The 15,610-nt window shown below is 39.9% G+C and overlaps 2 protein-coding genes across 3 annotated transcripts in view; both read left to right on the top strand.

Annotated features, from left to right (window-relative positions):
• Nucleotides 1-12,542, top strand: part of snx31 (sorting nexin 31) — a 41,092-nt gene extending 28,550 nt beyond the window's left edge. Inside the window, exons 9-14 of one of the 2 annotated variants that reach the window (XM_008119473.3) lie at nucleotides 1,864-1,956; nucleotides 4,924-5,127; nucleotides 7,035-7,133; nucleotides 8,776-8,853; nucleotides 11,055-11,108; nucleotides 11,519-12,542. In XM_008119473.3, the coding sequence (XP_008117680.1) occupies nucleotides 1,864-1,956; nucleotides 4,924-5,127; nucleotides 7,035-7,133; nucleotides 8,776-8,853; nucleotides 11,055-11,108; nucleotides 11,519-11,617 (627 nt within the window). In that variant the 3' untranslated portion in view covers nucleotides 11,618-12,542. Of the gene's footprint in view, nucleotides 1-1,863; nucleotides 1,957-4,923; nucleotides 5,128-7,034; nucleotides 7,134-8,775; nucleotides 8,854-11,051; nucleotides 11,109-11,518 lie in introns of both variants that reach the window. The other variant, XM_003226603.4, reaches the window with a different exon arrangement.
• The window catches only part of pabpc1 (poly(A) binding protein cytoplasmic 1), a 170,859-nt gene that overhangs the window by 66,058 nt on the left and 89,191 nt on the right, over nucleotides 1-15,610 (top strand). The window lies entirely within an intron of this gene.

Here is a 15,610-nt window from a genome sequence, read left to right on the forward strand (position 1 = left end):
AGCTCTGAATTTGCAAGACCTGTTAATAATAGAGTGACTAGGAGAGTCACAAAGGTCAAAGGCAATTTTGATTTAATGGCAAACAAATTTTTCTTTAACAGTGAAATATTCATTTCTGAAAAGTAACTAAAAGTAGTACAACAAACTATTGAAAGCCCTTTTGGAAAGATAGTCCGTTCTTGAAAATCTGGGTTTCAGAAGTCAGATCTGCAGCCACCATTCCAGGCTTAGCTCAGACCGAGCTGCACTATAATGCAGGTGTTGCTTACATATCTTGGATTTTTTTCAATTTGTCCCATGTCCTTTCTGTAATTGATGGAGGAAACTGGTTAGATGTCATCTGGATTTTGGAGCATTTTGGAAATCCAGATAAGGGACATCCAACCAGTTTTTATTTTTAGCACAACCGGTAGGCTGTTAGGAATTGTGGGAGTTGAAATCCAAAACACCTGGAGGGCCAAAGTCTGCCCATGCCTGATCTACACGATGTAGTCTAAGTTAATGCTGAGGGTTTTAGAAATAAATAAATAGAAGCTTTACCACAGTTTCTGAATCAAGATAAAACCTGCAGTATAATAAAATATCACTCAGGCTTGTGTAACAAGTAACAGTATCTTTACTTCAGTTCAAAAGTCTTTCTGAAATCACACAGAGAACATAAGGAATAAACAGTCCCTTTAAACCATCTTTAAATATGCCTCATTTGCCTTATAAATAATCAGGCTTTGGAGAGTATGGCAGCCATTTCCTTCCTGACCATTTTCAGTCAGCTGCTCTCCTCCCTCTCCGAGATGAAAGTGGCAGTTAAAACCGTTTGCCTCAGTACCAAGCTAGAGACAGCAGCCAGTTGGAATTCTGGCTCCTAGCTGGCTCAGCCAATCAGCTGTCACCACATGCCCTTTCTAGCTAACTCACCACATCATGGTGCCTCTTTTACATATCCTCACACAAAACACCTGGAGGGCCAAAGTCTGTCCATGCCTTATCTACACAATGTAGTGTACATTAACGGCATTATAGTTACTAACTTAGAAGAGTTAATAGCTATATGAATGTTCTCCTAATAGCTCTCTCTATTAGATTGTAATTACCCTAAATATCAAATTGACGTTTGGCTCCTTCTTCATGCAGAGCAAGTTAATTCAAAGTAGGACTCAGTGCAATGAGTTCAAATTACAGGAAAGGTGATTTCACCTGAACATTAGAAGAACTTCCTGACTGTAAGATATTTCAATAGTAGAACTTTCTGCCTCAAAGTGTGATCGAAGCTCCTTCTTTGGAGACTTATAAATAAGCTAGCCATCTGTTAGGGGTGCTTTGATTGTGTGTTCTTGAATAGAAGGATGGGATTGGACTGGATGGCCCTTGTGGTCCCTTCCAACTCTATGAATCTATAGTTTTAACAGTTCAGCCCACAACAGTAATTTGAATTGCGATTATGCAAACAATGGTACTTGCATCAGCAGTATTTTATGGTCCTAATGGGACTTGCTTTATAATAGGAATGATGAGTGTTATCATCTCTGAACTACCATGGAACTGTGTGTTGTTGAAGGCTTTCCACAGGCATATAAACTTCACTTGCCTAGTTTCCAATATACCTCACAACATCTGAGAATGCCTACCTCAGAGATATGGGTGAAACATCAGGAGAGAATGCTTCTGGAACATAGCCATACAGCCTGGAAAACTTACAGCTACTATGAAACTTCTCTCCGCTGCTACTTTTGTAATGCAGGTACTAGAAGGGGTTACTGGCCAAGGTCCCAAAAGATTCTGGACTTACTGCTTGCATCGCAGAAAAGAATATATAAATTAGAGATAACTGAGGTATCAACATTTTTGACTTTTTGTGTTTAAAAGGTTGTACAGGAAATTGAAAAGAAGTGGCTCAGGCCTAGTGATGGGCAGATGCAGAAACTTCAGATCTTCCAAAAGGCACCAAACAAAATGAAGGTAACACTTTAAAAAAGTATTAGGCTCATTTCAAATACAATGCTACAGTTTGACAACTGCATACAATTTGACAACTCAATATTTGCATATTTGATTATTTACGGATTTGATGAAAATGTTTCCTCTAGGAAACCTTAGGTCCTCCAGTGTAATTCTGTAGTCAAATTCCATCAAATGTTGCTCATAGAATCAAGCTGGAGGACTTGTAGGAGGGACCTGTCATATAAATCCAGATTATCTGCTTTGAACTGGATTTTCTGGTGGTGTAGATTCATATAATCCAGATCAGATGTGGATTATTTGCTTTGTTAATCTTGGTTATATGGCAGTGTAAAAGGGGCCTTAGAGATTCCTAGAAATCTCTAGTTCCTCTAGTACAATCTGACAGAAATTGACCATACAGTCATGCTGGAGAAACTAGATATTCCTAGAGTTTACTCTGTTTAGGCATTTTCTAGATCCTGTAATGCAATTCTATGGTATTCCTGGGCCAGAAGTTCTTCATTCCAAGAGGTTTTGCTATTATCTGTGGCTTCCGAATGTTGACATGAAGTTCAGAAATCTTACTGTATTGGATATCTTATACAATCACTACTGCTTCGAAATTGGGTCTATCGTTTTGAAACGCTTTGTATTTTGAGTAACTACAGTATGGCCTCTGTAGTTATTCAAAATCTAATATATCCAATTGTTTCCATTTTTGTTTTTATAAATATAACCCTGTACAGAGCAGCAGTGTGTGTCCAATCTGGCGATGATGATGATGATAATTATGATTATCAATTACCCACTTCTCCCCACAGCTCGAGGTCAAATGCAACATAAGATTGTAGTGCAATTCCCACTTTTCCACGTTCTTAAATCCATTTCCTGCTGGAGGGCCCTGCTGTAATGGAGGGGTGCTAGATTGTGTTCAACTTCCAGATGGTGGAAACAACGAAACCCAGGGTTTTAAAGAAGTCCTGTCCCATTAATGCAACTGTTTTACGTATGCCTCCAGTTAGTTGCAGTTCTACTTGAAACATTTGCTTGAAGGAGGAGACAGAGGTGAAGGCAGACCCAGTCCACTGGAACCCTTGCTGTTGTGCTGATGTGTTTACAACTATCTTTATCCTTGAAATCCAGCTGAGTTACTAGCTTAGCGTAAAAAAATCATTATGCAAGCTGTTGCGCTTTCGCAGAGGTTGCACAAATGCAGTCCCCGGGCAGCCAATCATTTTGAAAGCACACACAGTTATTTTCTCACTTCTGACCTGGGAATATGGAAATAATTGAATATTGTTCGGTAGGCGGATTCAAGGCCATACTGCCTATTATGTAGTTGGTTGTTTAACTTGGGATCCAACATAACTACGCTGGCATATATTTGTGCTACCTTGGCCTCTGTCTCTATGCATTTCCATTTCTCTACAGGAACAATGGCATTCTTTCAAATACGACTTGTACTATATATATTTGCTTAGGGGTGGAAATGTAACTTGCTGTGTGTCTGAGGCCCCATCTACACTGCCATATTAAATCCAAATTATCTGCTTTAAACTGGATTATATTAGTCTACACTGCTATGGAACTCCCTCCCCAGTGAGATCAGATTTGCCTCCTCTCTCCTGACCTTCAGGAAAAAACTCAAGACATGGCTTTGGGACCAAGCTTTCGATAAGTAATTGGAGCAGTGCAATATGTAACTATGAAGCAATGTGATTGACAAAGGGGACAGCCCTGGATTATATTTTGGATCGCATGATTTTAATTGATGTTTTTAATTATTCATGTTTTAATTATTGGTTTTAATTGTAATTGTTTATTTGATATATGTGTGTGTCACATCAAACTGCTGCCTGTTGTAAGGCCGCCTGAAGTCCCCTTCAGGGTTGAGAAAGGCGGGATATAAATATGGTAAATAAATAAATAAAATCCAGTTCAAAGCAGATAATCTGGATTTTATATAACAGTGTAGATGGGGCCTCATAAAGAAACACAAGTGGCAATTTCACTTTGCCATTTTCCTATAGTATAAAGGTGAGGAACATTTGATCCTGTAGTTCTTAAGATCCTTCACTATTAATTTTGCTGATTAGGGCAGATAGGAGTTGCTGTCCACCAACATTTAGAGGGCTGTGTATTTCCCATCCTGGTTAATGCCAAATACTTGAGCATACAAACCAAGACTGTACAGCCGACCCTCCACATTTGCAGGTTTGATTTTTGTGGATTTGATTATTCACTGATTTGATGAAAATGTTATCTTTAAAAATCTTTGATCATCAGTTGAAGTTGACCATAGAGTTGTATTGGAGGACTTGGAGAGTTTTAGAGCAATGTTCTCATATGAAAAATAGCAATTTTTTTATTTGCAGTTTTTCATTTTCATCTGGGTCATGTGCTTTGAACCCCAGCAAATGTGAGGTTCACAAATGACTTGCCAAGAAAAAGGAAAGCAATTACTTTTGCTCCTGTTTGAAGACATTGTCAAGAATGCCTTGTGCAGATTACTAGCAGAGCATTAATTAAATAAGCAGTGCTCAACAACTCCTGGAATTTTGCTGTAAATTCTTCTCAACGTATTAATCATTCCCCACCTAACATATGGCATTTGACATTTTGACTTCAAAGTGAGCAGCGGGAGAACTCCTGCATTAATGTTAAACGTAGGACCGTGGCTCTTTAAACCTGGGATCGTAAACTGTAGTATTGGTTATTAGCTTCTGGATATCTACAGGAGCTCTGTACCAGAGTCTGGAACTGGATTATAATGTATGCTGTAACACAGAGGGTCTGGCTAACATCGCCTTGTGGCCATGTTGTCTAAAGGATTTGGGGGGCTGTAGTCTACATAAGTAACTTTTACAATAAAAATATAGCATGTGGCTTCCAGTCACTTGGTGAAGTTGCTAGCCCTTGCCATCTTCCTGCATCATGTCATATATAACCCACTGTTCTCCTCCAGTTTCTGTTTCTCTTGTACAGTTCTTAGAGCTGGTTCAGGAGGTCCAGCACTATGGCTATATACAGCTTGATCCTTGCTCTTGTGACTACCCCGAAGTAGGCTGTACAGCTGCTATTCATGTTGGAAATAATGAGATTAGCTGCTGCATAAAGTTGCCTAGTAACCAGATCAAAGAGGTCAGCTTCAAGATCAACCGGGTGAGGTGCTGGCAGGTCACATTTCTGGTAAGTACCAACTTGATGCTTTTCAGGTACTTAACCACAGTGTGTGATGCTAACTGAGAATTATCACTGCCTTTCTTTACAAAGGAGCAGAGCTTGGGAAAGTACTTGGTTGGACTACAACTCCCAAAGTCCTCCAGCCAGCATGGGCATTGGTAGGTGGATGGAGGATTCTGAGAGATCAGTTTATTTAATGTCCTACATTTCTTCCAACATGGGACCCAAAGGTAGATCACAGCACAGATGAAAACAAATACACCTGAACAAAATTATTTTAATTGAAGTGTTAAAAGACAATTAAGTAAACTATCCTATTAAAAACAGCACTAATTCGGAATAGTTAAAAGGCATATAAAACGCAACTAGGATAACAACATATTCAGTAGAAGACCCTTTAGCACAACCAGTCCGTGGCAAATGTTCAACTAGGGAAAAGGTCTTGGAGAACAGAGAGGGGGCCACTGGGGAGAGTCCTGTGGTCTTGGAGGAATCACACAGCAATAATGTGGAGTTCAGAAAATGCCATTCCCCGTGGACTCTAAAGCTCAGGTAAGTTCATATAGGGAGATATGAGCTTTCAGATAGTCTGGAGCCAAGCAGTCTAGGGCCTCATGAGTCATAAGCAATACTTGGCATTCTGACCAGAAATAAACCAGTCGCCCTTGAAGCTATTGCAACAAGAGTGTTATGTGTTGCTTGTAACCCAGCCCTGGTCATCAATCTGGCCACAAGATTTTGAAGGTTTCTGAAAACTTTCTAAAAACAGACCCATATTTAGTGCATTGCAGCAATTGAAACAGGATGTAATCTGTGGATTTCGGTAGATCTGGACACTATCGGTGCACCCGTCTTAATTATGTGCATGTATTTCTAATGGCAGGGGCCCGTGATGACTCAGTGGGTTAAACAGCTAAGCTGTAGAACTTGCTGATTGGAATTTCGGTGGTTCAAATCCACTGAGCAGGGTGAGCTCCCATAGTCAGCCTCAGTTTCTGCCAACCTAGCAGTTTGAAAACATGCAAATCTGAGTAGATCAATAGGTATCGCTTTGCCGGGATGGTAATGGCGCTCCATGCAGTCATACTGGTCACATGGCCTTGGAGGAGTCTGTGGACAACGCTGTCTCTTTGGCATAGAAATGGAGATGAGCACCAACCCCTAGAGTCGGACTCGGTTAGACTTAATGTCAAGGGAAAACCTTTACCTTTTATTTCTAATGGCTCCCAAAAGATGGACTTTGGGACTTAGGGCTGAGTTCAGCAGTGATTTCAGTGGGAGTAGAACCCCAGCCTGGACAAACTGATTTTGTGCTTACCCAACATTTCAAGTGATGAAGAAGAGTACTCTTGACTTGTTCCTATATTTCCAATCTCTTAAAATAACTGTTTTTAATGCAGCAAGAAAAGATCGAGCTCACCTGTTTTCCTATTACTAAGCCCTGGACTAGATGGCCCTTGTGGACTCATCTAATTCTATGATTCCTCCCAAAGGAAACTATGAGCAATTTTGGGCAAGCTGTAGAAGTCATCCTAAAAATCCTCCCAAAAATACAACCCTCTCTCCCAAAATACAGTTCATTTTGTAGCATTCCCTTGGGAATTGTCTTTTGAGAAAATCTGGTTAGCAAGGGAGCATGGCACATAAAGCAAAAACACTGCGGTGGGAACCGCTTTTTTGGGGTCGTTTTTATGGTTAAAAGAGTGAGCTGCCACTGAAACAACTGAGGCCCCTTCTACACTGCCATATAAAATACAGATTATCTGCTTTGAACTGGATTATATGACAGTGTAGAAGGAGCCTGAGATATCCAGATTTTGTTGCAGATATTACTTGGCAGCAATGCAGATTGGAAAATATCTGAATCAGTAGCACTGCTTCATTGTATTTCTCTTTCTTTTTTAAATGCTCAGGGATCTGTTACAGGTCAAGGACTTGACCAGTTTTTGGAACTCAGGTTTGAGTACAACGATTCAGATACATGGAGATGGATCGTCTTCAACACAAAACAGGTTTGTTCTGGTGACATTTTTTAAAAAGAGTCATTCCCAGGTCCAATTTATTTTAATATATTTTGGAGGAGGGACTTTTGGAAAAAGAAGCAAAGGATGAGCGTAAGTTATCCTTTGCCAGCTACAGTTTGCTTACTCCAAATCTGAGCTGCTTTCCCCTATAACACATTCAAAATATGTTTTTCTAGGCATCTCCCCAGGGAGGGGAAAGTGTTAAACAAACCAAAAGACCCTGTAGTCCAGCCATGGGCAAAGTTTGGTCCTCCAGGTGTTTTGGACTTCAACTCTTACAATTCGTGACACTCGGTAGGGAATTGAAGTCCAAAACACCTGGAGGGCTGAAGTTTGCCCATGCCTGCTGTAGTCACATCCCTTCAGGTGCTTCTCTCATCCAAGTAATGAAATGTCTTCTTAACTTCTTAATAGAAGTAGCAATTGCTAGGTGTGCAGTGGTTCTCAACCTATGGGTCCCCAGGTGTTTTGGCCTTCTAGAAATCCTTATAGCTGGTAAACTGACTTGGATTTCTGGGAGTTGTAGGCCAAAACACCTGAGGACCCACAGGTTGAGAACCACTGTTCTAGTACAGCCTTCCCCACCTGGTACCCTCCAGATTCCTTGAACTAAAAAGACTATCATCCCTGTCATGTATAATGGGAGTTATATTTTCAAGACATCTGGAAGACCTGAGGTTGGAGAATGTTGGTCCAATGTTTTCACAGGAATTGAAAACCTATGGGCAAATGGAAATGGATACTTGGCCTTCTTTTGCTGAGAGTAGCCTCTACTCTTCCCTCCTTTGTGTTGTCATATGTTGGTATGTCCGTGTTTCGTCCAATCTGCTTTGAATTTTGGAGGAAACCACTTATTAACTCCCAACCACCTGCCTAATTATTTCCATAGCTTTTTCTTAGTGTTTTTCCTCATTTAAATTGCTTTTCTCTCCTGCCATCATATTGTTTGTGTTTATGTTTATAAAACTGCTCTGATGAAATGGCTTCGTGAAATTAATAAAAGCAAACCAATCAGTTCCATGCATTATATTGGTGTAGGACAATCAAATATGGTGCCCATAAAAGCCATAAATAACTTCTCTGAACTGTGAAGTTTTCATATAATATGATGAAGAATAGGTTTATCTAACACACTTTTGACATTTTCCTCTGATCTGAGATTCCTATAATTGACATTGTCGTTAAATTAAACCTGGGATATTTTACATACACAGCTACAAGGCAAACAGCAATAACTATTAGTGTACATATATCAGCCAGAAAAAAAGTGTGGGAGACACAACTCAAGTAGCACAGCTTGAGATTTTGGGAGTACTTGTCCAAAAAGGTAACTTTTACAATCTTAGCTACTTGAGCTATTCTCTCTGTCATTGCATTTCATATTAGTAGAGACATCTGAACTTATATATGAGAAGCCTGATTATAATTGAATAAGCTATACGTGCTGTCCCACTGATTTGTAGGGATGCACTCAGGAAGATTAAACATTTGGCAAGAATTTTTGTTGTTGAAAAGCCACGAATGAATCACAGAGCAAGATTGATATAGTCTAATCTACAGCCAGTCAATAAAAAAGGATTTAAAAAAATAATCAGAACCCAAAATTAAAATGTATTTCCTCTATTTTTAGGCATTTCTACTAAGCAGTTGCTTGAAAAAGATAATATCGGAGCAGCTAATGACAGCAACCAAAAGTGATCAAGAAATGGTGAGCAGAGTTTTGCAATACAGTTTGCCTGTCAACGAGAGTCTATCTTATCATTTTACCCTTGGAAAATGACAGTTGTACACATTAGAACATAATAAAATGAATGTTGAAGTCCAACATTGTGTCCAAGATGGAAGAAGAATATAAAAGAGAAGTGTCTTCTTTACTTCATAACCACCAGTAACTAATGTACAGAGATATATTGTCTTGAATACTTCCAGGGATATATAGCCTTCCTGACTAGTAGCTATTAATGGCCCTAGCCCAGGCATGGGCAAACTTGGGCCCTCCGGGTGTTTTGGACTTCAACTCCCACAATTCCTAACCGCCGGTAGGCGGTTAGGAATTGTGAGAGTTGAAGTCCAAAACACCCGGAGGGCCCTAGTTTGCCCATGCCTGTTCTAGCCTCTATGAATTCATCTTTTGAATTCATTTTTAAAGCTTCCAGGCTGGCTGCCATAACTATATTTTATGGCAGTGAATTCCACAGTTTCAAATAAGTCCTGTGTTTAGAATTACTTTGTTCTGTCTTAGGCACATAAGGTTATTAGAGTCTGACAGTTAAAAGTTAAACAAGTACAAATTAAACTGGTACAAATCCAGGACAATTCAAAAGTATGCCCACACAGTAACAGAAATATAACTGTATTCAGTAAGGAACTGCTAGATCCTGCTAGAACAATATTTGGTACCCACTGTTCTAGTTCCTTTGCTTTCAATAATAATGGAAACCATTATAACCCCAACCATGCTTTCTTGGAAGTACATGCCACTGAATTCAGGGGAGATTGTACTTTATGTGTAAACAGAGTCACTGCAACTATAGAGAGTTCATACCAGCAGGTATGGAAAGGGAATCTATGTTGATTCCTAGGAATAAGGCTACTAACTGAAGCAAAATCGTAGGATCTGTTTGTACAAAGGTACATAAAATTATAGATGGTGTGAGGAAAAGAAGATAGGTAAAGATATTCTTCTATTCTTAGTAACTTAATAGGCAGGGCTGTGGCGCAGGCTGGTTAGCAGCCAGCTGCAACAAATCACTCTGACCAAGAGGTCATGAGTTCGAGGCCAGCTCGTGCCTGCGTCTTCGCTCGTGCCTTCGGGGTGAGAAGGGCGGAATATAAATACTATAAATAAATAAACTTTAACAATCATTAGTTAGTATCTAATGTTTGACTGGATGCATAGTATAGAGCAGGGGTCCTCAAACTTTTTCAGTGGAGGGCCGATTCATGGTCCCTCAGATTGTTGAGGGGCCGAATTATCATTTGAAAAAAAAAATGAACAAATTCCTATGCTCACTGCACAAGTCTTATTTGTAGTGCAAAAAAAAAAAAACCCCAGCAACAATTACTTATTTATTTATTTTCTACATTTATACCCCACCCTCTCTCACCCCGAAGGGGACACAGAGCAGCTTACAATTTGTATGTACATACAATATATTATATTATTAGCATAGCACAATATTAGCATTATATATTACTATATTGTACCAAACCATAATACCGTAATATTATTAGTAATATATACTAATAATTAACATTATTATATTATACAATATTATTATATTGTATTATTATTATTAGCCTCCCTGAGTCCCCTATTGGGTGAGAAGGGTGGGGTAGAAATACTGTAATAAATAAATAAATAAATAAATATTAAATTGTATTACATTATATTATTATTATCAACATTATATGTATACACAATATATTATATTATTACAATATCATTCATTTACAGTATTTCATTTACAATATTGGTAAATGAAATAACAATACAATATTTAAAAATAAAAATAATTTTAACCAACATACTGTAAACTTATCAGGATTTCAGTGGGAAGTGTGGGCCTGCTTCTGGCCAATGAGATAATCAAGTAGGATTTGTTGTTGTTGTGTCTTCAAGTCATTTCAGACTTCGGGCGAGCCTAAGTCTAAAACTGTGGGCAGGGGCCAGGTAAATGGCCTTGGGGAGCCACATCTGGCCCCCAGGCCTTAGTTTGGGGACCCCTGGTATAGCGTCTAAGTAACTTCTTAACTTCTTGATAAGCAATTGATACCATGCTCATAAAATGAAAAAAGAAGCAACTGTAACTAATTTCTTAATCTGAAATAATGTTGAGCTGTTGGCTGCTTGTGTGCTTCTCTGTTTTGGTAAAACAAATATTTTCATTTAATGAACTGTTTTAGCAGATTGAGCTTCCTCAACCGGATAAAGCAAAGAAAGCAAGCATCCATCCAAGTCAGGTTTGTGAATTTAATGTTGTTAATTGGGCAGAGATGAGAGAGATATAGTAATGGTTGCTACACTGGCACAGGGCTGCTTGCATCAATTCTTTGTAATCCTGTATGCAGTCGGCCCACTAAGGATTCTGTATCCATGGATTCAATTGTATATGGCTTGAAAATGTATTTGTTTTAAATTCCAAAAAGGAAACTTCAATTTTGCCATTTTATAAAAGGGAAGCCGTTTTATTATGCCATTGTATATTATGGTACTCGAGTATCCATGGATTTAGGTATCAAGGGTTTGTGGATATGTGTTTCCTGGAACAGGCCCTAGCAGCTTCAGGCCCTTTCCTTTTCCCCATTCAGTCGCTTAAGCCAATTTTTTTCATATATGGTTAACATTTTAATACATCTTTGCTTTTGTGCAGATATTTCATTCCGGTTTTAAGTCAAGAAAAAAGATCACGACTAGCAGATCAAACGAGGATGACTGCGTGTTTGAGAAAATAAGTGAAGAAGACTTGTGATCTTCAGCTGCTGCAACTGGGATTTTTTTTACCAAAAGGAAAAGTCAACTTTTACTGCGTTTGTCCTCAAGTGGCAGCCTATATTTTCTATCTCCTTTTTGGATAGAATGTCTGTATTCTTGATAATTTAAAAACACTAGGAAATCATGCCTGGACGAGCCATAATTTATGACATTTGGAACGAAATCTGTAAATATTTTTGCACATATACTTTGTTTTAATTTTATTTTCTAAATATGTACAGGAACTTTAAAAAAAATGGAAGACAGCTTTTTGTTTACTGCAAGTGTTGGAGAAAATGTGACATTAAGTCAGGCATGGGCAAACTTCGGCCCTCCAGGTGTTTTGGATTTCAACTCCCACAATTCCTAACAGCCTACCGGCTGTTAGGAATTGTGAGAGTTGAAGTCCAAAACACCTGGAGGGCCGAAGTTTGCCCATGCCTGCATTAAGTGGCTAATCACAGGAATGTTGACTATTGTTCTATTCTGTTTCAAGGGAGGCACATTTTCTCTGCCACTTTTCACCCCGATGGTAAATTAACATTACGCACCAAATCATTCTGGTAGGGTCTTCCTATATGCATAGTACATGGTGCAATCTCTTCCTGATCTTGTATTTATTTATAAGACTTTTCTGGAGTTTTTGGCTTCCCCTACGATCTGTCTGTCGCATGAAAATGTGCATTTAACGTGTTTGTTAAATCTCTTCCTCCCCTTTTTGCTGGAATGCATTGTTACCCTCAGGGCTCTTGGGACTTGCCTCCCCCCCTCTAACTGTTCCAATACAATACAGCCTCTGTCTGTTTTTTAAAACCTATTGCATTTTATATACGGAATTTTTAAACAATAATTATGCAGGATGGGGTGAGGTAACTTGTAGCAAAAGCTTACCGATATGCTAAATATAAACACTGTGAAAGCAATTCAGTGGTTGTCACTGTTCTTTAAAAAATACAATGTCTATACCTTCAAAGTGACCCAAGATTTGAAGTTTAGAAAATTAAGTAAAACCATTTATTTTTGGACCAGTCTAGAAAGTAATCAGCTGCTGCTGCTTCATTCTTCCTCTCCTCCTCTTCTTCCAATTCTTCTACTCCTTCAACATGCAACTTGAAATGGACAAAGGATTTGGGGAAATCCAACCCCAAATAGAGAAACAAGTTGTCCAGGAATACCTGGCCGCTTAAATGAATTCAAGACCCCAGGACCAGATCAACGAAATCCAAGAGTCTTGAAGGAACGAGTGGAAGTCATTTTGGAACCACTGGCAATCATCTTTGAGAGTTCTTGAAAAACAGGAGAAGTCCCAGCAGATTGGAGGAGGGCGAATATGGTCCCTGTCTCCAAGAAGGGAAAAAAGGACGATCCAAACAATTACCGTCTGGTCAGCCTCACCTCAATACCAGGCAAGATTTCGGAAAAGATCAATAAGGAAGTGATCTGCAAACACTTTGAAACGAATGTGGTCATCACTAATAGTCAACACAGATTTATCAAAAACAAGTCATGCCAGACAAATCTGATCTCTTTTTTCAATAGAGTTGCAAGTTGGGTAGATACAGGGAACGCCATGGATGTAGTGTATCTGGATTTCAGTAAGACCTTCGACAAAGTCCCCCACGACCTTCTGGCAAACAAACTAGTAAAATGTGGGCTAGACAAAACTACGGTTAGGTGGATCTGTAATTGGCTGAGTGAACGAACCCAAAGGGTGCTCACCAATGGGTCGTCTTCATCTTGGAAAGAAGTCACGAGTGGAGTGCCGCAGGGTTCCGTCCTGGGCCCGGTTCTGTTCAATATCTTTACTAACGACTTAGACGAAGGGTTAGAAGGCACGATCATCAAGTTTGCAGATGACACCAAACTGGGAGGGATAGCCAACACTCCAGAAGACAGGAGCAGAATTCAAAACGATCTTAACAGATTAGAGAGATGGGCCGAAACTAACAAAATGAAGTTCAACAGGGACAAATGCAAGATACTCCACTTAGGCAGAAAAAATGGAATGCAAAGATACAGAATGGGGGACACCTGGCTCAACAGCAGTACATGTGAAAAAGATCTTGGAGTCCTTGTGGACAACAAGTTAAACATGAGCCTACAATGTGATGCGGCAGCTAAAAAAGCCAACGGGATTCTGGCCTGCATCAATAGGGGTATAGCATCTAGATCCAGGGAAGTCATGCTCCCCCTCTATTCTGCCTTGGTCAGACCACACCTGGAATACTGTGTTCAATTCTGGGCACCGCAGTTGAAGGGAGATGTTGACAAGCTGGAAAGCGTCCAGAGGAGGGTGACTAAAATGATCAAGGGTCTGGAGAACAATCCCTGAGGAGCGGCTTAAAGAGCTGGGCATGTTTAGCCTGCAGAAGAGAAGGCTGAGAGGAGACATGATGAGGGCCAGGTATAAATATGTGAGGGGAAGTCATAGGGAGGAGGGAGCAAGCTTGTTTTCTGCTGCCCTGCAGACTAGGACGCGGAACAATGGCTTCAAACTACAGGAAAGGAGATTCCACCTGAACATCAGGAAGAACTTCCTCACTGTGAGAGCAGTGGAACACTCTGCCCCGGATTGTGGTGGAGGCTCCTTCTTTAGAGGCTTTTTAAGCAGAGGCTGGATGCCCATCTGTCGGGGGAGCTTTGAATGCGATTTCATGCTTCTCAGAAGGGGGTTGGGCTGGATGGCCCACGAGATCTCTTCCTATTCTTTCTTCCTCTTTCATTCCTTCTTCATCTCCTCCTTTTCCTTCTCTTTCCTCTTCCATTTCTCCTCCTCCTTTCTTTTTCTTCTTCCTCTTCCATTTCTCCTTCTCCTTTTCTTTCCTCCTCTTCCTCGTCCCTATTTTTTTTTATCTTCAGAGAGACTCAAACCAGGTCTTAAAAAGAGCCTGAAAGTGACATTGGATTCATGCACTCCAAAACGCCTATGAAAATTAATATGAAACCACAATGTTTCTTTATGTGAACAGTGTCATAAAGTCAAGGTTTTCTCCCTACACTCAAGGAAAGTAATGCAATCTGGATGGCATACATATCTTAAGGGGTAGAAACCAACCATATTAAGGATAAAAATACTAATTAGAAGATAAATCTAATTAAAGCTTTTTTTTTGGTGGTTGGGGGGGGGGTGTAACCAAAATGAAATTGCACATATGGGTGGTCCTTGAGTCTAACTTTGCCTTGGAGTAACTTTTTGGATTATCGTCAGACCCCCATATTTACTAGGATTAAGGCACAGGACCCTTAAGAAAATGGGGGACACAGATAAAAACACTTTTTTACATAAGGTAAAATTCTCCTAAGTCCCGCATGAAGCAAAAAATCAGGGGATGCCTTCTGCAACAACTACAGACAAACCTGTGTGATCAAGTGGTTTTGCCTGCCAGCAAAAAAGAGAGGCTTCTTCCCCTACCAACCTGCAGGGGGCGCTGCCTCACAAGGTTCTGCAGACTCTGTTCTGTCCTCTGCGCCTTTTCAATGCCTGGCTTCAGGATCCCAAGGGGAAAAGGTCTCAATGTTTTTTCACCTACAGTATCGGTTCCTTGTCGACGCCCCAGCACTTCTCTTAACTGGGTTGCTGTGAGTTTTCTGGGCTGTGTGGCCATGTTCCAGAAGCATTCTTTCCTGTTTGGAGTTCCCCCTGTTTTCTGAGTGTTGTTCTTTATTAACGGTCCTGATTTTAGAGATTTTTAAAAAATACTGGTAGCCAGATTTTGTTCATTTTCATGGTTTCCTCCTTTCTGTTGAAATTGTCCATATGCTTGTGGATTTCATTGGCTTCTCTGTGCAATCTGACATGGTGGTGGTTAGAGTGGTCCAGCAAGTCTGTGTTCTCAAATAATATGCTGTGTCTAGGTTGGTTCATCAAGTGCTGTGGATGAGTTAGCCTGAAATGCCTTTCATGTTTCTTGATTAAAAGGAACCAGTATTTAAAAAATTCTAAAATGCAGTCATGCCGGCCACACAACCTTGGAGGTGTCTATGGACAACG

Source organism: Anolis carolinensis, chromosome 4 (assembly GCF_035594765.1).
Source record: "Anolis carolinensis isolate JA03-04 chromosome 4, rAnoCar3.1.pri, whole genome shotgun sequence".
In the NCBI taxonomy this organism is placed as follows: Eukaryota; Metazoa; Chordata; class Lepidosauria; order Squamata; family Dactyloidae; genus Anolis; species Anolis carolinensis.